At 44.5% G+C, this 24,012-nt stretch overlaps 1 protein-coding gene across 1 annotated transcript in view; it reads left to right on the top strand.

The window, feature by feature from the left end:
- Nucleotides 1–24,012, top strand: part of PAK1 (p21 (RAC1) activated kinase 1) — a 69,900-nt gene that overhangs the window by 42,726 nt on the left and 3,162 nt on the right. Inside the window, exons 6-13 of the mRNA XM_060684777.2 lie at nt 4,166–4,282; nt 5,641–5,818; nt 8,191–8,254; nt 10,718–10,766; nt 11,897–12,009; nt 17,169–17,286; nt 18,575–18,674; nt 22,967–23,163. Coding sequence (XP_060540760.1) covers nt 4,166–4,282; nt 5,641–5,818; nt 8,191–8,254; nt 10,718–10,766; nt 11,897–12,009; nt 17,169–17,286; nt 18,575–18,674; nt 22,967–23,163 — 936 coding nt within the window. The remainder of the gene's footprint in view (nt 1–4,165; nt 4,283–5,640; nt 5,819–8,190; nt 8,255–10,717; nt 10,767–11,896; nt 12,010–17,168; nt 17,287–18,574; nt 18,675–22,966; nt 23,164–24,012) is intronic.

Raw genomic sequence — 24,012 nt, 5'->3', positions numbered from 1 at the left:
GCAGTCCTTGACATATGATCATAATTGAGGCCAAAGTTTATGTTGTTAAGTGAAACATTTGTCAAGTGAGTTTTCTCCCCATTTCATGACCTTTTTTGCCACTGTTGCTGCAGTTAAGTTAGCAACACGGTTCTTAACTGAATCTGGCTTCCCCGTTGAGTTTGCTTGACAGAAGGTTCCAAAAAGTTATCCTTTGACTTATGACACAGCAACTGTCATAAGTACATGCCAGTTGCCAAGCATCTGGATTTTGATCACCTGACCCTGGGGATCCTGCAACGGTCGTAAGTGTGAAAAACGGTCCTAAATCACTTTTTTCCAGTGCCGTTGTAACTTACTTTTTTAATTTGATTTATATGCCGCCCTTCTCCGGAGACTCGGGGCGGCTTACAATGCGTTAAGCAATAGCCTTCATCCTTCGTATATTTATACAAAGTCAGCTTATTGCCCCCACAAACTGGGTCCTCAATTTACCTACCTTAGAAAGGATGGAAGGCTGAGTCAACCTTGAGCCTTGGCAAGATTTGAACCTGCAGTAATTGCAGGCAGCTGGTCTTAATAACAGGGTGCTTTAGACCACTGTACTACCAAGGCTCTTGGTAGAACTTGGTAGAACTTTGAATGGTCACTAAATGAACTGTTGTAAAACGAGGATTACCTGTGCTTCACCTGTTCCTTGTATGATTATTAATAGAAATAACTCAAGTTTACTTTCCCTTTAAACACATGTATAGGTAGAAAACAAGGAGGCATGAAATGAGAAATCTGACTAAAAATAACGCCTCGGATCTGAACTTATTTTATTGATGCAATTTTTTAAAAACAAACCCACTAAATCGTCAAGCACCCAATAAACATGTTTGTGAAATGAGCTATTTTTAAAACCCAGCCTTTTCCAAATAACAGGTAAAAAAAAAAAAGCTGGCATTGTGCATTTTAACACATTCAGATGAATCTTAATTCTCTCACTTCCAAGCAAATAACTTGGAATTTATTTTTGGAGTTTATTTTCAAAAGAGCTAGTTTTTCCGAGTGGCCGTTTTCACACATAGAGAGAAAAAGTGATAGATAGATTGACGAGGATAGCTTGGCATCCTGTTCTCAGGATTGTCGATCGTGCGAACGCCCTGTCTCACATCTAAACCAGAAATGTCAGTTTCAGGCCATTTCATGTGAATTTCTTGGCTGGGAAAGAAAGCCATGGTAATCTGTTCTCTTCCAAGTTGCCAACGACGTCTTTAAGAAAACCTGCGAGAATCGTATTTTTCTGGTTAACTCAATTTCTGCTGTTTTAATGTTTATCCCCATCCTTCAGCCCCGGAATAATGAGATGAATAAGAAGGACAAAACAAAAAACAGGGTCTATTGTATTATATAAACACAATCCCAATCTTTTTGCCGACACCAAATTCCCGAGAATTTTGATCACGTGACCTTGGGGAAACGTGATCTGTATCAGTCGTAAGTGTGAAAAACGGTCATAAATCACCTCAAAAATGAGGATTACCTGTACTTCACCTGTTCCTTGTATGATTGTTAATAGAAATAATTCAAGTTTACTTTCCTCGTTTTACAACAGTTCATTTTTCAGATTGTCCTCCTTAATTGCTTCAAACCGAAGTCAAGTTTCTAGCCCTCATGTTTTTGGAGTCAAGGGCTCCACCCGGCTGTTCTTTTCTGGATGGCAAGCTAAGCAGGGATAAACCTGGTTGATATTTTCTAAGGAAGTCCCCTTTATCTTCTGCCTCTCCTCAGCTTTAATCCAAATTACAGGTAGTCTTCACTTAACGACTGATCAAAATTACCAGAGCCAGATTCACTTAACGACCATGTCATTAACTTAAGAACTTCAGTGATTTCACTTAAGGACTGTGGCAAGAAAGATAGTGAAATGGTGCGAAGCTCACTTAACAACCATCTTGTTTAGGAATTCATTTAACCATTCGTCTGGCTTAGCAAACGAAATTTTGGGGCTGAATTGTGGTCGTAACTCAAGGACCACTCTGAAATACCTTGTCTTGAAATCCCTGCTATCAATTATTCTTTTTTTTTTTTTCCTGACCCCAATGATGGAAATGTTATCGGTTGCTTATAAAACCACCCTGACATATTCATTACTCAGCAGGTGAATGGATGCACATCTTGAACAAAGGAATTTTTTTTAAAAAAAACTTGTGCTCAGCTAGTGTTTTAATAAGCAGCAATAAATATTGTTGGCTTGGCTGCTTGGTTCAAGGCATCCTTTGTTAGTTTGGCAGAGGGAATTTGCCATGCTGAAAGTCCTTGATGTGATTATAGATTTACAGAGTTGGAAGGGACCTTGTGGGTCATCTAGTCCAACCCCCCACCCAAACAGGAGCCCTTACACCATTTCTGACAAATTGCAGTCCAGTCTCTTATTGAAAGCCTCCAGTGATGAAGCTCCCACAACTTCTGAAGGCAACTTCTGTTCCATGGGTTGATTGTTCTCACTGTCAGGAAATTCTTCCTTATTTCCAGGTTGAATGTCTCCTTGTTCAGTTTCCATCCATTGTTCCTTGTCTGGCCTTCAGGTGCTTTGGAGAATAGCTTGACCCCCTTCCTCCTCTCTGTGGCAGCCCCTCAAATATTGGAAGATGCTCTCATGTCTTCCTTGGTCCTTTTCTTCACTAGACTAGCCATGCCCAGTTCCTGCAACCGTTCATCATATGTTTGAGCCTCCAGTCCCCTCATCATCCTGGTTGCTCTTCTCTGCACTTTTTCTAGAGTCTCAACATCCTTTTTTATAGTGTGGTGACCAAAACTGGATGCAGGACTCTAGGTGTAGCCTTACTAAGGCTTTATAGAGTGGTATTAGTACCTCCCTTGATCTTGATTGAATCCCTCTGTTGCCTAATGACTTTCCCTGTTGCTAACAACAACAAAAAATCTGCAAAAAAAAAATATTTTTGCTCCAATCCATAACCTTCCTCATTCCACTTCCTCTTTAAAATACAGCTAAATCTTGGCTTACGACTACAACTCAGCCCAGCGTTTCTGTTCCTAAGCAAAAACATTTCTTAAGTGGAGTTTGTCCCTTTTTACATGACCGTCCTTGCCACCGCTGTTAAGGGAATCGCTGCAGTTGTAATGTTGGCGACACGGGTTGTTAAGTGAATCTGGCTTTCCCTGTTGGCTTTGCTTGTCAGGAGGACGCAAAAGGGGATCGTGTGATGGGTCACTACGACCATCATAAATATGAGTCAGTGGCCAAGCGTTCGGATTTCAGACAACCAGGGGGATGCTGCAATGGCCGTAACTGTGAAAAATGGTCATAAGTTATTCCTTTCAGTGCCGTTGCAAATTTGAACGGTCACTAAATGAATTGTAAGTCGAGGACTACCTGTAATGATTATTGGGAAATGGATTTATTACACTTAATTAGGAATATTTTGATCACTTATTTTGATCCAGGGCCAGTTACAGGTAGTCCTCAACTTATGACCATCATTTCTGTTGCTAAGTGAGACATTTGTGAGGTGAATTTGGCTCTATTTTGCTTCATAAGAGATGCTATTAAGAAACAAACGTGGATTTTTGATCCCAGGACCAATTACAGGTAGTCCTCAACTTATGACCACCATTTCTGTTGCTAAGTGAGACGTTTGTGAGGTGAATTTGGCTCCATTTTGCTTCATAAGAGATGCTATTAAGAAACAAACGTGGATTTTTGATCCAGGACCAATTACAGGTAGTCCTCAACTTATGTCCATCATTTCTGTTGCTAAGTGAGACGTTTGTGAATTTTGCTCCATTTTGCAACCTTTCTTGCCACAGTTGTTAAGCGAAGCACTGCAGTTGTTCCTTTAGTCACACGGTTGTTAAGTGAGTCAGGCTTCCCCCATGGCTAAAAAGGTCATCAAATTGTGATTCACATAACGACTGCCTCCCTTAGCAACAGAAGTTTCCGTGGTGGTCGTAAAGCAAGGACTACCTATAAAGCACATTTTTTTCTTTTGGCAGAAAATGGCAGTCCGGCCTAAGGGGTGGAATTGCTGGACGGGGAGCCTCGTCCGTCCTCAGCCATTCAAGGTTGTTGTGGGCGGCCATTTTGTGAAAAATGTCTGCACGTTTCCTTCAGGTTCCGAGCAAAAACTATGATCTAATAACATAAGAAATAATTAAATTGTGTGTTATTTCCACACAGAATGTAAAGGCCGTGTCGGAAACCCCAGCGGTGCCCTCTGTGTCGGAAGATGAGGATGATGATGATGAAGCTCTCCCTCCGCCGATCATCGCCCCTCGGCCCGAACACACAAAATCGGTGAGTGGTTCTTCTCCATAGGAGTAACTGTTTTGTAAACGGGTTTGTACAAATACAGGTAATCCTCAACATACAACAGTTCGCTTAGTGACCGTCTGAAGTTACTACGGCACTGAAAAGTGACTTATGACCATGTTTCACACTTATGACCGTTGCAGCGTTCCGTACGGTCATGTGAGTTACATTCGGATGCTTGGAAACTGACTCATATTTATGACGGTTGTAGTGTCCCGGGGTCACGTGATCCCCTTTTGTGATCTTCCAACAAGCAGAGTCAATGGGGGGGGGAGCCAGATTCACTTAACAACGGTGTTACTAATTTAATAACTGCAGTGATTCACTTAACAACCGTGGCAAGGAAGGTCATAAAATTGAGGAAAAACTCACTTAAGAAATGTCCCACTTAGCAACATTAATTTTGGACTCAATTGTGGCCGTACATTGAGGACTACCTGTAGTCCTCGACTTACAACAATTCATTTGTGACCGTTTGAAGTTATGCCGGCCCTGAAAAAAGTGACTTATGACCGTTTTTCACACTTTGCAGCATTCCCGTGGTCACATGATCAAAATTCAAACACTTAGCAACTGACTCGTATTTATGACGGTTGCAGTGATCCCCTTTTGTGGCCTTCTAACAAGCAAAGTCTGGAGAAATCAGATTCACACAGCTGTGCAACTCACTTAGCAACGGTTGGTTTTCCTTGATTTATGACTACAATTGAGCCCAAAATTTCCGCTCCTGAGCAAGACAGTTACTAAGTGAATTTTGCCCCATTTTACGACCTTTCTTGCTACATGGCTGCGGTTGTTCAGTTAGGAACTATGGTTGTTAAGTGAATCTGTCTTCCTATTTGCTTATCACATGATCTCAAAAGGGGATCACGTAACCCCGGGACACTGCAACCGTCATAAATACGAGTCAGTTGCCAAGCATCCAAATTTTGAAGACGTAATCGTGGGGATTCTGCCACGGTCGTAAGTGTGAAAGTCACTTCTTTCAGTGCCGTTGTAACTTCAAACGCTCACTAAATCAAATGTCGTAAGTTGAGGACTACCTATACTGGGGTTAAGAATATAATAATAATAATAATACATACTTTTAAGATAGAAGTAGCAGTAAACCTCGTTGTTTTTCAGCAGTCCCAGCTACTGAAGGTAGACTGCTACTGTTGCTGGAAGCTTCACTTGGTACCAATGATAAACAATGGCTGAAAATTCCCTTTTTAGCACTTGGTTTTGCTGTTTCATAAGTAGGATCACCTTTTGAGGGCATTGGTGGATCCCAGAAATTTCTCCATGATCTTTCTCTCATTTTTTTATGCCTGTTTTTCTCTCTCTCCTTCCCAAAAATACAGATTTACACCCGCTCCGTGATCGAACCTCTTCCGCCAGCCCCAACCAGGGATGTGACCACCTCCCCCATCAACTCCCCTTCCGAAAACAGCATCACGCCCCCCGATACGCTGGCGAGAAATGCCGAGAAACAGAAGAAAAAGCCTAAAATGACCGATGAAGAAATCCTGGAAAAATTAAGTAAGATTGGTTTTGAATCGGAATGCCGAAGGTTCGATGGGCTTTTACAGGTAGTCCTCGATTTACGACCACAGTTGAGGCCAGTATTTCTGTGGCTAAGCGAGACATGGGTTAAGGGAGTTTTGCCTCTTTTGGTGACCTTTCTTGCCACCGTTGTTTAATGAATCGTTGCAGTTGTTAAGTGAGTCATATGGTTGTTAAGTGAATCTGGCTTCCCCATTGACTTGTGCGTGTCAGAAGGTCATAAAAGGGGATTGCGTTGACCCCAGCTGTCATAAATATGAGTCGGTTGCTAAGTGTCTGAATTTTGATTGTACGGCCGTGCGGATTGCAACGGTCGTAAGTGTGAAAAAGAGTCACAATTCACTTTCTTCAGTGCTGTTTTAACTTTGGATGGTCACTAAACTAACGGTTGTACACCGAGGACTACCTGCATTGTATTGTATTGGGGTGTGTGTGTGTGTGCAGTCTTTTAATTGTGATCGCAGACAAAAATATTTCTCGCCTCCTGTTTTGTGTTAAGCCATTTCCCCGGTGCAAAGTGCAAACTTTCACACAATCGGTGTTTGAAGGCCTTCAGAAGTGTCTCCGAGTGCCGGTTTGTGCTGTGATGTGTGATGCTTTGCTTCTCTAAATAGATGGAATGTGTTAAGTGGGATTGTCAAGGCTAAAAACGATATTATGGAGACTCAACTTGTAGTACAGGCAGGGATGGGCTCCTGGGAGTTCGCAAGGGTTCGGGAGAACCTCTAGCTAAGATTCTGTGCAGTTCGGAGAACCCCCAAATCCCACTCCTGGCTGACCCCGCCCCACCCCACCCCTCCCAGGAGTCCCCACGCGGCCCATTTTGGATGCAGGTAAGTGCAGGGCGCACGACGGAGGCTCGGGGAGGGCGAAAAACGGGCCTATCGGAAGTTTGTTCCCGGCCTCCAGAGGGCCTCCAGAGCCTGGGGAGGCCATTATCGTCCTCCTGGAGGCTCAAGTAAAGCCTCCGGAGCCTGGGGAGGGCAAAAACGCCCCCCCTCCCTGCCGTGGTGTAGGGGGCAGACTAGGCCACGCCCACTATGGCCACGCCCACCCAGCAACCAGGCAGAGAACCCTTTGCTAAAAGTTTTGAAGCCCACCCTTGAGTACAGGTAGTCCTCTATTTACGACAATCCACTTAGCAACTGTTACGAAGGACCTCCTGGGATTTGGATTCAAATTTACAATGGCCTTGAAAACAGTGACATATGTACGTTTTTTTCAAACTTATGACCGTTGCGGCATCCCCAGGGTCACGTGATCAAATTTCAAACGCTTGGCCACTGACTCATATTTATGACAGTTGTAGTGTCTCAAGGTTACGTGATTCCCCTTTTGACAAGCAAAGGCAATGGGGATTTTAACCACGGTGTGAATAACCTGACAGCTGCCATGATTCACTTAGCAACTGTGGCAAGGAAGGTCATAAAATGGAGCAAAATTTTCTTGACCACTGTCTCGCTTATCAATGTTGGGGCTCAATTGTGGTCATAAATCGAGGACTACCTGTAATAAATAGGTCAGGAACACTTTTAACCATCAGAACAATTTCTAGCAGAAGATTCAAATTCTTAGATGAAACGAAGGAGGATGGAATACTTATATTTTTCTTATATTTTGAGAGGCAATGCTTTGAATAGGGATTTTTTACATAGGAGATTTGTCTGGAAGTTCCCCATCCATACTTATGTAATATTATTCTACTATAGAATATTGTTTAAAATGAAGGAAATTGATCGATCTGTAATATAATACCAGTGAGTTTCTGCATTGATCACTTTGCACTAAAAAGGAGAAATATCAACACTGAAAACGTACTGAAGTCGTAGTCCCATGATTTGAACTTTCAATTCTTTTCCTTCCTAAATTTTGTCAGAATATCCATAACTGGGAAGACATGGTAACAAGGTCAGCCAATGAATAGGCATAGCTAAGTCAGCCAATTGGGAGCTTAGACAGACTGGAGCCAAGGACATGTCTTAGTCTGCAGCTTCTGAGTCTGTGCAGAGAATTGAAACTGAAACCAGTCTGTGCATGCTCTCTGCTCTGCTGAAAGGAAACTGTGAATCTGCTGTTGGTATTGTAAATTTACTTCATGTATTGTGAATATAATGAATATATATAATATATATATAATATATATATAATATATATGAAGTTAATGAATCCTGCTGCATTAGTTTATCTATGTGTGCTTCTGGATTTGTTTTTTGCAACAAACTCTGACAAGTTTTTAACCTGGAAAACTAACTGTATTTCCAAGGAATGGATGTCTGCAAGTACCAAAAAGCTTAAACTGCAGAATTAAAATTTGATTTCATTTTTTTTTTGCTTTTTTGCTTTAAAAGGAGGTATCGTAAGCATTGGGGATCCCAAGAAGAAATATACCAGTTTTGAGAAGATTGGACAAGGGTAAGTATTTAATTGGGAGCGGCTGCTTCTTCGGTACAAGTAGTCCTCGACTTACAACAGTTCATTTAGTGACCGAAGCTACAACGGCACAGAAAAAGATGACTTATGACCGTTTTTTACATGGTGGCATCCCCATGATCATGTGATCAGAATTCAGACGCTTGGAAATTGACGCATTTTATGGGTCAATTTCCTGTATTTTTACAAATGTGGACACATGTTTTACAATGTGGCAGAAATTTGCTGCCTCAGACGAGTGAAACCATGGAGATTTTTTCTTCCATAATTTTTGTATTGTTCCAAGTGGCTGTTTCTGTGGGATTTGGGGAGCCGATCTTTGGAATCTGCACATAATAGCACCCGTAATCGGTTTCAAGGGTTTTCCCGCTTGCCAAGAACCGATTTCCATGGGCGAATAGGCAGTTAGGTCACCGAGACAAAGGCCTCCAGCAGGTGGGAATCAGATTTTGTCATGCAGCCAGTTTTATTGTCCCTTGTCACACGGCCGCACAATTCTCACAAATGCTGCGAATAAACCTATGGGGGTTGGTGAGGAAGGAAAATAAAGAAGGAAGAGTTGAAATGGAGCGGGGGAAAATGGCAGTTTCGATTGCAGTGAGCTTATTTCGATCCCTAGAAGTCCATCTGCAAACTGCTGAACATATTATTTATTAGAGTTTTATCTTGCCTTTTATTAGTTTATAAATAACTTGAGGCAGAGAACATGCCTAATAGTCCTCCTTCCTCCTGTAACAAGCCTGTGAGATCGATTGGGCTGAGAGAGAGGGACTGACCCAAAGTCACCCAGCTGGTTTTCAGGAGGAAATTAGAACTAGAACTCACCATCTCCTGGTGATCGGCCCAGAGTCACTTGGCTGCTTTTCATGTCTAAGGCAAGACTAGAACTCACCGACTCCTGGTGATTGGCCCAAAATCTCCCAGCTGACTTTCATATCTAAGGCGGGACTAGAATTCACCGTCTCCTGGTGATTGGTGCAAAGTCACCCAGGTGGTTTACATGCCAAAGGCAGGACTAGAATTCACAATATCCTAGTGATTGGCTCAAAGTCATCTAGGTGGTTTTCCTGCCTAAGGCGGGACTAGAATTCACCGTCTCCTGGTGATTGGCCCAAAGTCACCCAGCAGACTTTCTTGCTTAAGGTGGGACTAGAATTCACTGTCTCCTGGTAATTGGCACAAAGTCATCCAGGTGGTTTTCCTGCCTAAGGCAGGACTAGAATTCACCGTCTCCTGGTGATTGGCCCAAAGTCACCCAGCAGACTTTCTTGCTTAAGGTGGGACTAGAATTCACTGTCTCCTGGTAATTGGCACAAAGTCATCCAGGTGGTTTTCCTGCCTAAGGCGGGACTAGAATTCACCGTCTCCTGGTGATTGGCTCAAAGTCACCCAGCAGACTTTCTTGCTTAAGGCGGGACTAGAACTCACCATCTCATGGTGATTGGCCCAGAGTCACCCAGGTGGTTTTCATGCCTAAGGCGGGACTAGAATTCACAGTCTCCTGGTGATTGGCCCAAAGTCACCCAGCTGGCTTTCACGCCTAAAGCAGGTCTAGAATTCACCATCTCCTGGTTTTTAGGCCAGCATCTTAACAGCTGCACCAAACTGGCTGTTTGTCTCCATTTAAACCAAAAAGCAAGGATGAGAAAGGAGTTCATGGAACAAACTTAAGGGAAGTCAACCTTTGGAAGTCAAAACAAAGAAATACTGGCAAGCTACAGGTAGACTTCGATTTACAATGGTTTGTTTAGTGACCATTCCAAGTTACAACAGCACTGAAAAAAGTAACCAATGACCGTTTCTCACACTTATGACCATTGCAGCATCTCTGTGGCCATGTCATGCTTGGCAACTCATATTTAAGACGGTTGCAGTGTCGCAGGATCATGCGATCATATTTTGTGACCTTCTGACAAACACAGTCAATGGGGAAACCAGATTCATTTAATAACCGGGTTACTAACTAAACAACTGCAGTGGTTCACTTAACAACTGTGGCAAAAAAGGTTGTAAAATGGGGCAGAAAGAACTTCCTTTCTTAGAGACAAAAATTGGGGGCTGAATTGTAGTTGTAAGTTGAGGCCTATCTGTAGCCCCCAAATTGAGCATCCACAGATGGGCTTATCTACGGATATATACGGTTTTGTAAAACATCGGTGCATCCCGTATATACTTGTGTAGGAGCCCATCTGCGGATAAGCTGAGCCTTGAACTAAAATACGAAAAATGAAAAAATGGATCATCTGTGGATTACCCACACATAAGCCAATTGTGAAAATTAAAACATATGAAAATTGTGAGAGCCGGCATCCACGGGTGGCGCATTTTACTTAATATTTTGATTAAAAATGGAGTGTCGGATCATCCTGAAAAGGTTTATCAATGCTTATATACGGTAATTGAAGCTGTTTTAAACAGATTTGTCTTCTCTGTTTTGTGTTTCAGGGCTTCGGGTACGGTTTACACCGCAATGGATGTAGCAACGGCACAAGAGGTAAAGGCTCTGGCAGGTGTGAGGTGGGGTGGAAACAGAGGGGAACTGGAGGCTAAAACGTATGAAGAACAGTTGCTGGAATTGGGTATGTCTAGTTGAATGAAAAGGAGGACTAGGGGTGACATGATAGCAGCCTTCCAATATTTGAGGGGCTGTCATAGAGAAGAGGGGGTCAACCTGTTGTCCAAACACCTGGAAGTAGAAACAGTGGATGGAAACTCATCAAAGAGAAAAGCAACCTGGAACTAAGGAGAAATTTCCTGACAATGAGAACAATTAACCAGTGGAACTACTTGCCACCAGAAGTTGTGGGTGCTCCTTCACAGGAGGTTTTTAAGGAGAGACTGGACAGCCATTGCCCTGAAAGCCCTTGTAAGCATGAGAAGACCTCATGCTTACAATCCATGCAGTCACTTAATGACAGCAATGGGGAGAACAGGAATTATGGTCATTAAATGAGATGATTGCATGGACATCTTGCTTAACAACCCATGTGGTCGTTTAGTGACAGCAGTGACGAGTGCAGAGATTATGGCCATTAAGTGAGGTGATCTCATGGACACCACACTTATCCCATGCATTCATTTAATGACCTCAATAGGGAGAGCAGAGATTATGACCATAAAGTGAGGTGATCTCATGGACACCACACTTATCCCATGCATTCATTTAATGACCGCAATGGGGAGAGCAGAGATTATGGCCATAAAGTGAGGCAATCCCAAGAAAGTCACACTTAACCCATGCATTCATTTAAATGACAGCAACGGGGAGAGCAAAGATTATGGCCATTAAGTGAGGTGATCCCATGGACATTCATTTAATGACAGCAGTGGGGAGAGCAGAAATTATGGCCATTAAGTGAGGTGATCCCATGGACCCCACACTTAACCCATGCATTCATTTAATGACAGCAACGGGGAGAGCAGAGATTGCGGCCATTACGTGAGGTGATCCCATGGACGCTTCTCTTAACGACCGCCATAACGTACCACCATAATGGTCAGGCTCCATTATGGTTGTAAATCGAGGACTGTCTGTATTTCTAATATCTTCTCCCGCCATTAGAATTGTGACTCTTTCAACCAAATTTATGGCTTCCTTTTTTTTTCCCCCCTTCCAAAATCCAGGTTGCCATCAAACAGATGAATTTGCAGCAGCAGCCTAAGAAAGAGCTGATTATCAATGAGATTCTCGTCATGAGGGAAAACAAGAACCCCAACATTGTCAACTACCTGGACAGGTAGCTGTAATTAAGATATGACGCAGGGCGTCTCGTTTTACGCAGCCGCTTTGACTGACATCTGTGTTGTTTCTTGACTGGGAGTGTGAGGTGAAAAGACCAAAATGTTTGCCCCTCATTTTCCCTTAAAAACCATGATATAAAACAAGGGAGCTGAGGTGACGCGGTGATGGGAGAAGAGAAGTTGGATGGATGGAACTGGGCCTCATCCCTGAAGTTGCCACACTGATGGCCTTTGATCTGAATTCAGTTGATCGGTTTATCATTGGATAGAACGAATGGTATCAATAAAGGAGGATATTGGTCGCTCAGGGTTGAAATGAGGGCTCCTTGATGCCCTCTGAACTTGGTGGTTTTCTTGCAGACGTTTCGTGACCCAACTAGGGAACATCATCAGTGCTAGAAGGGAGTGGGGTTTGTTTTTTTATACACTTGCCTTGGTGGGAGTCGTCTTGGTGATGAAATGTCTGCATGGAAACAACCAAGAGAGTGCCAAGGAGTCGTCGTCGTCCTCCTCCTCCTCCTCCTCCTCCTCCTCTCCGCAAACAACACTCCTTCTAGCACTGATGATGTTACCTAGTTGAGTAATGAAAGGTGTGTAAGAAAACAACCAAGTTCAGAGAGCTCTAAGGACCCCACAGTCTTCCTCCTCCTCCTCCTCCTCCTCCTCCTCCTCCTCCTCCTCCTCCTCCTCCTCCTCCTCCTCCTCCTCCTCCTCCTCTTCTCCGCACATCCCACTTCCTACTAGCACTGAAGATGTTACCTAGCTGGGTAATGAAATGTCTGCAAGAAAACAACCAAGCTCAGAGAACACCAAGGACCCCCCCCTCAGACCGAATTGCACGGAGGCCTTTTGATAATCAGGAGATTAGGTGGCAATCTTGATCGAATGATTGACAGGTGTCATTTGAAGGGCACCTATCTCCAAAATAACCAAAGAACTCGCCCGTAAGGCTCCACCAACTCCCTGCCACAAGATCTGTGAGAACAGAGCCAGTTTGCTGTAGGGGGTTAAGCAAGGAATCGGGCTAGAAACCTGGAGGCAGTGAGTTCTAATCCTGCTTTAGGCATATAAACTGACTGGGTGACTTTGGAAGCGGTGAGTTCTAGTTCTGTCTTAAGCCTGAAATCTGGCTGGTTGACTGTAGGCCAGCACTTTCATCTTTATACCAAACTGGCCGCCTTTACACCGAAGTAAAACATTATTTTTAGCATGCTGAGTACATAGTGTATATCCACGTGTTTTGGTGCTTCGGTAAAAACCCCACTTTTTCAGTATATACTTCAATTTTTATCTCTTATTAAACTTGTTGAATGCATTTTCTCTGAAAGCTCTGCTTCGAGATCCATTTTGTGCCTCCCTTAAAAAGAAAACCTCTTTAAAAATAACACCGGTGAAAAAGAGGCTGACCAGTTTTTAATTTATGTAATTCTGTATTATCTTGGCCCTCTTTATGGATTTCCCTGCTGTGCCAAATCTGTTGTTTTTTTCCTGTCCCGGGAAAAAATAAAAGTCAAACAGATTGATTCCACTGTGAAAGTGATGGTGAGGAAAAGATGCGTTCGGATGGTTGAGCTTAAAATATTCTCCCTTTGGTTTTTCCTTCCCTCTGTTTGCTTCTTCCTCTCCTTGTTTTTATATTTATTTGTGGAATTCAATCTTTTCTTTGAATCCTTTTTAAAAAAACAGATGCTTGCGAGTGGCTCGGGGTACAGTATCTGTTGCCATGGTGTTGTTAGGCAGTAGCCAAAACATCTCTCAGAGAGCTATAATTCTTAATTATGAAATACATGGGGAGCCATTTTATTCATTCATTTAATGGCTTTAAATCTATCAAGCGATTAAGAACTAAAACACATTTCTCTGATCAACTCTAAAATAATCCTGGACTGCTTACAAAAAAGGGAGAAATATCTATATTTAGATACTTTGGCAACTGGGTCATGTTTATCAGTTAACGAACCAAAATTGAGCGTAACATTTCTGTTGCTAAGCGAGACAGTTATTAAGTGAGTTTTGCCCCATTGTGTGACCTTTCTTGCCACAGTTGTTAAGCGAATCAGTGCAGTTCCGTTAGTAACATGTAGTAACTCAAACCGGCTTATTCGGAGATTGAGTAGCAATTGCAAATAAGGGATTTTATCACAACGCCTTGAACTACAGGTAATCCTCGACTTACGACCACAGTTGAGCCCAAAATTATGCTGCTAAGCGAGACATTTATTAAGCTTTGCCCTATTTGCAAGCTTTTCTGAACCACTGCGGTTGTTAAGTGAGTAACAAGTTGTTAAATGAATCTGGCTTTCCTATTGGCTTTGCTTGTCAGGAGGTCACATAACAAGGAGGTCCCATGACCCTGGGGACACAGCAACCGTCATAAACATGAATCGGTGACCAAGTGTCCGAATTTTGATCACCTGACCGTGGGGATGCTGCAACGGTCATAAGTGTGAAAAATGGTCATAAGTCTCTTTTTTCAATGGTGTTGTAACTTTGGTCACTAAACGAAGTGTTGTAAATCAAGGATTACCTGTAAATAATTAAAAATAATAAATAAATTTAAATAAATAAAAATAAATATTTTTATTTATTAAAAAATAAATATTTATTTATTAAAAATAAATTTTAAATAAAAATAAATAAATTTAAACAAACAAACTCAAGGGGCAAACTCGATAGACCGCTGGTCTTTTTCTGCCGTTCCATTTTCTATGTTTCTAACCTATGGAATTTATGGCAAGAATTTGAAATAAGAAAGTTATGACCTCTGAATTTCCCTTGATGGGAAATATGAGGTAGGTGAGATGAGAAATGAGGCAAGTGTGACCTTCAAGCATTTTGTGAGGAGAAAGAAGGGTGAGGGACGTCTGGAGGTGAGATGAAACCTGTGAATGACATGCTCAGAAGTGAGCGAAGTGAGACCTCTGGCAATTTATGACGAGGGGTGAGAATTAGGTCTCCGTAATCCTTCTTCAAACTTCTCTGCTTGGCTGTAGAACATGGTCTCCTATGGATTGTCAACTCTGATGAAGAGGAGGATCAGGGGGGACATCATAACAGTCTTCCAAAATTTGAGGGGCTGCCATAAAGAAGAGAGGGTCAACCTATTCTCCAAAGCACCTAAGGGCAGGACAAGAAGCAACGGGTGGAAACTCATCAAGGAGAGAAGCAACTTAGAATTAAGGAGAAATTTCTTGACAGTGAGAACAATGATTCAGTGGAAAGAGTTACCTCAGGTGCACCATCACTGGAGGTTTTGAAGAGATTGAATAGACATTTGTCGGTATAGTTTAACAAAAAGAAGGACTAGGGGAGACATGATAGCAGTCTTCCAATATCTCAGGGGCTGCCACGAAGAAGAGGGAGTCAAACTATTCTCCAAAACACCTGAGGGCAGGACAAGAAGCAATGGGTGGAAACTCATCAAGGAGAGAAGCAACCTAGAACTGAGGAGAAATTTCTTGACAGTGAGAGCAATGATTCAGTGGAAAGAGTTACCTCAGGTGCACCATCACTGGAGGTTTTGAAGAGATTGAATAGACATTTGTCGGTATAGTTTATCAAAAAGAAGGATCAGGGGAGACATGATAGCAGTCTTCCAATATCTCAGGGGCTGCCCCAAAGAAGAGGGAGTCAAGCTGTTCTCCAAAACACCTGAGGGCAGGACAAGAAGCAATGGGTGGAAACTAATCAAGGAGAGAAGCAACTTAGAACTAAGGAGAAATTTCCTGACAGTGAGAATAATTAATCTGTGGAAGGACTTGCCTCCAGAAATTGTGAATTCTCCAACACTGGAAGTTTTTAATAAGAGATTGGACAACCATTTGTCTGAAATGGTATATAGGGTCTCCTATATAGAGGGTTGGGCTAGAAGACCTCCAAGATCCCTTCTAACCCTGATATTCTATATTCTATAACTAAGGAGGAATTTCCTGAGGAGAACAATTAATCAATGGAACTGCTTGCTTCTAGATTTTTCTGCCAAAGTGGGATCATTGAGATCTTGTTCTTCAAGATGCTTACGCAGGACTGACTTTGTTCTGGAGTCCTGGTGCTCTCTGAGCTTGGTTGTTTTCTGGCCGACATTTCATGACCCAGCTAGGAAACATCATCTGTGCTACCCAGTGTTCTGTCCCCGTCCCACACACGCACCCCCACAGATGGCCCGGAGTTAATAAGCCACACGACAAAATCTTTGAAGATAAAGCTGGTAGCAACCCAGTGGCTAACTGCCAATTCAGACTTTACTCACACAAAACAAAGATTAGACTACAAGCATTCCGATAAAGCAGGCAAAGTTTCAACAATACAAGGATTAGTCCAAATGCAGTCCGACAAGGCAGGCAGAAGTCCAGTAACGCAGAGATCATGGATTATTTCTAGTTTTTGCTCGTCACAAACTGAACCGGCCACCACACCCACATTTATACCCTGTGGGGTGTGGTTCAGTGACTCAGCTAATCTCTGGCACGCCTTCCCCTCTGCTGCGCACGCTTCTCCCTGCGCCGCTGCCGAGGGTCCAGCCAGCACTTATCTCCTTTGTCGCTGTCCACCTGTGGCTGCGGGGACGTGCTTGGCTCTGGGCCTATCTCTTGGCCTTCGGTGTCCTCCGGAGGCATTGCCAGAGAGGAGGGTCCTGGAGAGGGAGGCCTTGCCAACTCCTCTCCCTCACTCTCAGAGTCTGCATCTGTCGATAGCCCAGGCTCAGGCAACAGAGCCACAACATCCAGTGTGGAGTGTTGGGTCATGAAACGTCAGCCAGAAAACAACCCAGCTGAGAGAGCACCAAGGACCTCCCGGTTCGACCCTGAGCTACAATTATCCTCTTCTGCTGAGACCTTGTTCCCCAAGGTCCCCTTCAAAAGTGACTCTACAAAAGGAGAATTTGGCCAACTCTGGAATAGGAAAAGCAGATTTAAAATTAAGATTTTCTCTGGAGTCTTCTGGAAAACGTCATCTCTAACTGGAAATCAAAACCCAGATTTGATCACTTGTTTTTTTGTTTACGACGTGGTTTTGTGGCTTTAACTTGGTGGCCCACGTTGCCAGCGTGCTCTATTTTTAAACGTTGCTCCATATGTCGGTTTGGCAATAGGTGTGTGTTTGTGTGTTTTGGCTGGCCGATGTTGACTCCTGCCGTTTCTTCCGTTCGCTGCAGTTACCTTGTGGGAGATGAGCTGTGGGTTGTCATGGAGTATTTGGCTGGCGGTTCGTTGACAGACGTGGTAACCGAGACCTGCATGGATGAAGGACAGATAGCTGCGGTGTGCCGTGAGGTAAGGATTTTAAGGATGACTATAGATAACCTGGGTCCTTTTGGATCGTGGTTTCAGAGAAATTTCCTTCCCAGATTCCTCCGTGCCTCCAACAGTGGCAGAGCTTGGAATGGACTGGAAAAGTTATTTAAAAATTCAAGGAGATATTCAGAGGTTTCTGCCCTGAAAGTAGGCCAGGTTGAACTATATAGCACGTCGATCCTTCCTTCCTTCCTTCCTTCCTTCCTTCCTTCCTTCCTTCCTTCCTTCCTTCCTTCCTTCCTTCCTTCCTCCATTTCTTCTGTCTACTCATCCACCCACTGTCTCCTTCCTTCCCCACTCTTTCCTTCTCTATTCATCTTCCTTCCTTCCTCCCTCATCCAGGCATCCATCCATCCCTCTCCACCCTCCCTCCCTTTTATTCTTAGCTCTCCTTCCTTCCTTCCTTCCTTCCTTCCTTCCTTCCTTCCTTCCTTCCTTCCTTCCTTCCTTCCTTCCTTCTTTCCTTCCTTCTTTCTTTCTTTCTTTTTCCTTCCGTCCTTCCTTTCTTCCTTCTTCCCTTCTTTCCTTCCTCCATTTCTTCTGTCTACTCAACCACCCACTCTCTCCTTCCTTCCCTACTCCTTCCCTCTCTTTTCATCTTCCTTCCTTCCTCCCTCATCCAGGCATCCATCCATCCCTCTCCACCCTCCCTCCCTTTTATCCTTAGCTCTCCTTCCTTCCTTCCTTCCTTCCTTCCTTCCTTCCTTCCTTCCTTCCTTCCTTCCTTCCTTCCTTCTTTCTTTCTTTCTTTCTTTTTTCTCTTTCTTTTTCCTTCCTTCCTTCCGTCCTTCCTTCTTCCCTTCTTTCCTCCATTTCTTCTGTCTAATCATCCACCCACTCTCTCCTTCCTTCCCCACACTCCTTCCCTCTCTATTCATCTTCCTTCCCTCCCTCTCATCCATCTATCCATCCATCCATCCCTCTCCTCCCTCCCTCCTTTTTATCCTTAGCTCTCCTTCCTTCCTTCTTTCCTCCCTCCCTCCCTCCTTCCTTCCTTCTTGCCTTTTCTCCCTCCCTCCCTCCGAATCATCCTTTCAGAGATACTTTTAATTCTGTTTATTGTAAAGGTCCATTAATAGGAAGTGCTCCTCTTCCCTGCCTCTTTGCTCTGTCTCCCAAGGTTATTCTCACATACCATTATATCACCCCTACCTTTCTGATCCCTGCATCCTTAGGTGTGTGTTAGTTATTGGGAAATGCGTAGATACTCCCATAGACACACACATACTCCCACCGACCCACATCTGTGCTTGCTGTTTCCTCCTAGTGCCTTCAAGCATTGGAATTCCTTCACTGCAACCAAGTGATACATCGAGACATCAAAAGTGACAACATTTTGCTGGGAATGGATGGGTCTGTCAAGCTAAGTATGTGACTTGGATGATTGACGACAATTCTGGGTCTGGGGCAGGGGTCACCAATCTTTTGGACCTCAGGGACCAATAAATTCCTAATTTTAAATCCCGCAGACCACTAATATGATCTGCCTAATGACCGGCTGGGTGGGCGTAGCTAGGTGGTCATGTGGTTGGGTGGGTGTGGCCAACTCGATGTCACTCATGTCGAGGGGCACCTTGCCAGCCTCTACTCGCCCCTCCCAGCCACTCCTCACCACCCTGGCCGGGCTCCTTAGGGCCCCAACAGGAAGCAGTTGTTGGAGCTAAGCAGCCACCACGAGAAAGAGTCGGCAAAAGAGCTCAGTTCAAATTGGATCTGACCGAGGAGGCGGCTCAGTAGAAGCACCTCACTGAGGACTAGGAGCATAGGCTTTCCAAGCAGAGGGAAGACCTGCAGGAGTGCAAGGCCAGGTACCGGCGCCTGGAGGCTCAGCGGGCTGAGATGGTCGGCCAATTACAGGCCACGATGCTGTCCCACTGGAACAAGACCCTCCGGCTCTTTGCCACCAGCGGCACTTCCCTCCAGCCTTTGCCCAAAGCCCCACGCCAGGAGGCCGAAGCAGACCCCAAGTTGGAATTTCTGCCCCCCTCCGACCCACACAAAAAGACCCCGAAGGGGGAGACTCTCAGCAGCAACACAAACGTTCATTGCACGTATCCGTCCCAGGGGCCGTAGTTTGAGGACCCCTGATTTAGTGCAATATATAAAATGCAAATGATTTTTCTGCAGACCACCAAAAATTTCTCGTGGACGACCAGTGGTCCACAGACCACCTGTTGGTGACCGCTGGTCTGGGGAATGTTTTGCCTATGGGTGGAAACCCCCCCCCCCTCCTAACAAAGTAGTAGATTCCTTAGATCCCAGCATGGATGGGCAAAAGGTGAAAACCTATTCATTGCGTGCATAGAGAGACACCATATTAATTCTACATTGTTGGGACCTGACCTATTTGCCTGCTCTTTGGGCAGTAAACGCCAATTTTTAAATGTATTTATTTATACATTTGTTCCCTTTTTAATACCGGTATTTTGTAAGGAACTCAAGGCAATGAATATGCATAATACTCCTGCCTCCTTTCCCCCGCCCAACAACAACAACAACAACCCTGTGAAGTAGGCTGGGCTGAGAGAGAGAAACTGGCCCAAAGTCACTCAGCTGGCTTTCATGGCTAAGGCGGGACTAGAACTCACAGTCTCCTGGTGATTGGCCCAAACTCACCCAGTTGGCTTTCATGCCTAAGGCGGGACTAGAACTCACAGTCTCCTGGTGATTGGCCCAAAGTCACCCAGTTGGCTTTCATGCCTAAGGCGGGACTAGAACTCACAGTCTCCTGGTGATTGGCCCAAACTCACCCAGTTGGCTTTCATGCCTAAGGCGGGACTAGAACTCACAGTCTCCTGGTGATTGGCCCAAAGTCACCCAGCTAGCTTTCATGCCTAAGGCAGGACTAGAACTCAGCGTCCTGTGGTGATTGGCCCAAACTCACCCAGCTGGCTTTCATGCCTAAGGTGGGACTAGAACTCACCGTCTCCTGGTGATTGGCCCAAAGTCACCCAGCTGGCTTTCATGCCTAAGGCGGGACTAGAACTCACCGTCTCCTGGTGATTGGCCCAAACTCACCCAGCTAGCTTTCATGCCTAAGGCGGGACTAGAACTCACCATCTCCTGGTTGGTTCCCAGTTGGTTTTCCTGCCAGAACTCCCCATCTCCTGGTTTCTACTTCCCCACAACACCAAACCATCATTTCTCAAGGGCCTGGTGTCTAAGAAAAAGTGTATATTTTTTTGGGTGTTCTCCAAGAAAGACGTTGTCTACAGTTTCTGGGAATTGCTGTTCCTGTCAAGGTTCGAAGTCATATGTCCCCAGCATGAAAAGCCCAAAGCATCCATAATTAATCAAAGGCTCTTTATTAGGAACATATCCAATTGGCAAGGTCTCGGCGTAATTGACTAGATGGCTCATTGGCTAAGACGCTGAGCTTGTCGATCAGAAAAGTCGGCAGTTCGGCGGTTCGAATCCCTAGTACAGGTCTCCTGCGTGAGCAGGGGGTTGGACTAGATGTCCTCTAAAGTCCCTTCCAACTCTGTTACTGTTACATAATTCCAGCTCTGGCCTCACCCCGGAATTACACCCATTAAAAGCAAAAGTTTAAAACTTCCCCCGCCTCCCCATAGTCACATTCTCCAATCGGCTCACAGTCCTTCAGTCCGATGACTCCAAACTCCACCTTCAACCAGCTGCAGGCACCTTCTCAGTGCCCATGGGAAAGAATGCCAGCTAGTCACAACATCGCTCCTTATCTCTACAACCCCCCCCCCCACTTCCTACTGCTGTGGCAAGCCTGAAGCATCGTTAAATCCCTTTGCAGGACACCTAAAGAAAGCTAAGAAAAAGAATAGGCAAAGAGTACCGTATTTTTCGGAGTATAAGACGCACCTTGGTTTCTGGGAGGGAAAATAAGAAAAAAGCTGATTGGCAGGTGAATCAGCCTCCTGGAATACTCCCCATCAGATGTTTTCCCAGAGATGAATTTTAGCAACAGGTTCCTTGTTACCTTGCTTTTTTTTCTGCCTCTGAAACTTCTGAAACTCTGTTTAAGAAAAAACTTTTTTTTCTGCCTCTGAAAGCCTCCGAAACAGAGCTTTAGGAAAAAAGCCTCTGAAGCTCTGTTTGTGGGCTTCTTTTCTGAAGCTCTGTTTGGGGGCTTTTTTTCTGAAGCTCTGTTTGGGGGCTTCTTTTCTGAAGCTCTGTTTGGGGGCTTCTTTTCTGAAGCTCTGTTTGGAGGCTTTTTTTCTGAAGCTCTGTTTGGGGGCTTCTTTTCTGAAGCTCTGTTTGGAGGCTTTTTTTCTGAAGCTCTGTTTGGAGGCTTTTTTTCTGAAGCTCTGTGGGCTTTGTTTCTGAAGCTCTGTTTGTGGGCTTTTCTGAAGCTCTGTTTGGAGGCTTTTTTCTGAAGCTCTGTTTGGAAGCTTTTTTTCTGAAGCTCTGTTTGTGGGCTTCTTTTCTGAAGCCCTGTTTGGAGGCTTTTTTTCTGAAGCTCTGTTTGTGGGCTTTTCTGAAGCTCTGTTTGGAGGCTTTTTTCTGAAGCTCTGTTTGGAAGCTTTTTTTCTGAAGCTGTTTGTGGGCTTCTTTTCTGAAGCCCTGTTTGGAGGCTTTTTTTCTGAAGCTCTGTGGGCTTTTTTCTGAAGCTCTGTTTGGAGGCTTCTTTTCTGAAGCTCTGTTTGGGGGCTTCTTTTCTGAAGCTCTTTTTGGGGGCTTTTTTCTGAAGCTCTGTTTGGAGGCTTTTTTCTGAAGCTCTGTTTGGAGGCTTCTTTTCTGAAGCTCTGTTTGGAGGCTTTTTTCTGAAGCTCTGTTTGGGGGCTTCTTTTCTGAAGCTCTGTTTGGAGGCTTCTTTTCTGAAGCTCTGTGGGCTTCTTTTCTGAAGCTCTGTTTGTGGGCTTCTTTTTGGAGGCTTTTTTTCTGAAGCTCTGTTTGGAGGCTTTTTTTCTGAAGCTCTGTTTGGGGGCTTTTTTCTCAAGCTCTGTTTGTGGGCTTCTTTTCTGAAGCTCTGTTTGGGGGCTTTTTTCTGAAGCTCTGTTTGGGGGCTTTTTTCTGAAGCTCCGTTTGGAGGCTTCTTTTCTGAAGCTCTGTTTGGAGGCTTCTTTTCTGAAGCTCTGTTTGGGGGCTTTTTTCTGAAGCTCTGTTTGGGGGCTTCTTTTCTGAAGCTCTGTTTGGGGGCTTCTTTTCTGAAGCTCTGTTTGGAGGCTTTTTTTCTGAAGCTCTGTTTGTGGGCTTCTTTTCTGAAGCTCTGTTTGGGGGCTTTTTTCTGAAGCTCCGTTTGGGGGCTTTTTTCTGAAGCTTAGTTTCTAATGCTTTTTTCAGCCTCTGAAACCTCCGTTTGAGAAGCTGGGCGGGGCTACATTCGGAGTATAAGACGCACCCAGATTTTCACCCTCTTTTTTGGAGGAAAAAGGTGTGCCTTATACTCCAAAAAATACGGTATAATAAAGCATGGCTACACATACTCTGTTTCCCCCAAAATAAGACACCCCCTGATAATAAGCCCAATCGGGCTTTTTGAGCGCATGGCAATAAGGCCAAGCGCTTATTTCAGGGTCCAATATATATATATATATAGGAAACATGGTATGTCAGCTTCAGGATCGACAGTTCCTTCTTGGGAGGAATCAGGTTGAGGACAACTGGAGTAGACCAAGCTTAACCTGATCCTTTTTCATCCATTCATCTTTGTTTGTTTCTTTCTTTTTTTCCCCTCCTCCTCCAGCTGATTTTGGCTTTTGCGCCCAAATCACCCCTGAGCAGAGTAAACGCAGTACCATGGTGGGGACGCCATATTGGATGGCTCCCGAAGTGGTCACAAGGAAAGCTTACGGCCCGAAGGTGGACATTTGGTCTCTGGGCATCATGGCCATTGAAATGATTGAGGGGGAACCCCCGTACCTCAACGAGAACCCCCTGCGGGTAAGCTACAGGGACACATGTCCTCTTCCCTTAAATGGAGAAGGGTTCATAGGGAGGAAGAGAGGAAGAAAAGAGGGAGGGAGGGAGGAGAGAAGGAAGGAAGGAAGGAACAGGAAAGAGGAAGGAAGGGAGGAATGAAGGAAGAAGGGAAGGAAGAGAAGGAAGGAACAGTAAAGGGAGGCAGGAAGGGAGGAAGGAATGGGAAAGGGAGGGAGGAATGAAGGAAGGAAAGGGAAGGAAGGAGAGAAGGAAGGAAGGAAGGAACAGGAAAGGGAGGAATGAAGGAAGAAGGGAAGAGAAGGAAAAAAAGGAACAGGAAAGGGAGGAAGGAAGGATGGAATGGGAAAGGGAGGGAGGAATGAAGGAAGAAAGGAACAGGAAAGAGGAAGGAAGGGAGGAATGAAGGAAGAAGGGAAGGGAAGAGAAGGAAGGAACAGTAAAGGGAGGCAGGAAGGGAGGAAGGAATGGGAAAGGGAGGGAGGAATGAAGGAAGGAAAGGGAAGGAAGGAACAGGAAAGGGAGGAATGAAGGAAGGAACAGGAAAGGAAAGGAAAGGAGGAAGGGATGGAAAAAGGAGGGAAAAATGAAGGAAGGAAGCAGAGAAGGAAGGAAGAACATGAAAGAGGAAGGGTGGGAGGAATGAAGGAAGAAGGGAAGGGAAGAGAAGAAAGGAACAGGAAAGGGAGGAAGGAAGGAAGGAACGGGAAAGGGAGGAGGGAAGGAAGGAGAGAAGGAAGGAAAGAAAAAATGAATTATTGATCTAACACCTGGTAGTTTTACTTCTTTAGTTAGCAATTTATTGGTTAGCAAAGCTGGAAATTGCAACCAGGGACTGCAATAAGCGTACGG

This window comes from Pantherophis guttatus, chromosome 5 (assembly GCF_059756535.1).
Source record: "Pantherophis guttatus breed Tessera chromosome 5, ASM5975653v1, whole genome shotgun sequence".
In the NCBI taxonomy this organism is placed as follows: Eukaryota; Metazoa; Chordata; class Lepidosauria; order Squamata; family Colubridae; genus Pantherophis; species Pantherophis guttatus.
This window is presented reverse-complemented; position numbering and strand designations above follow the sequence as displayed.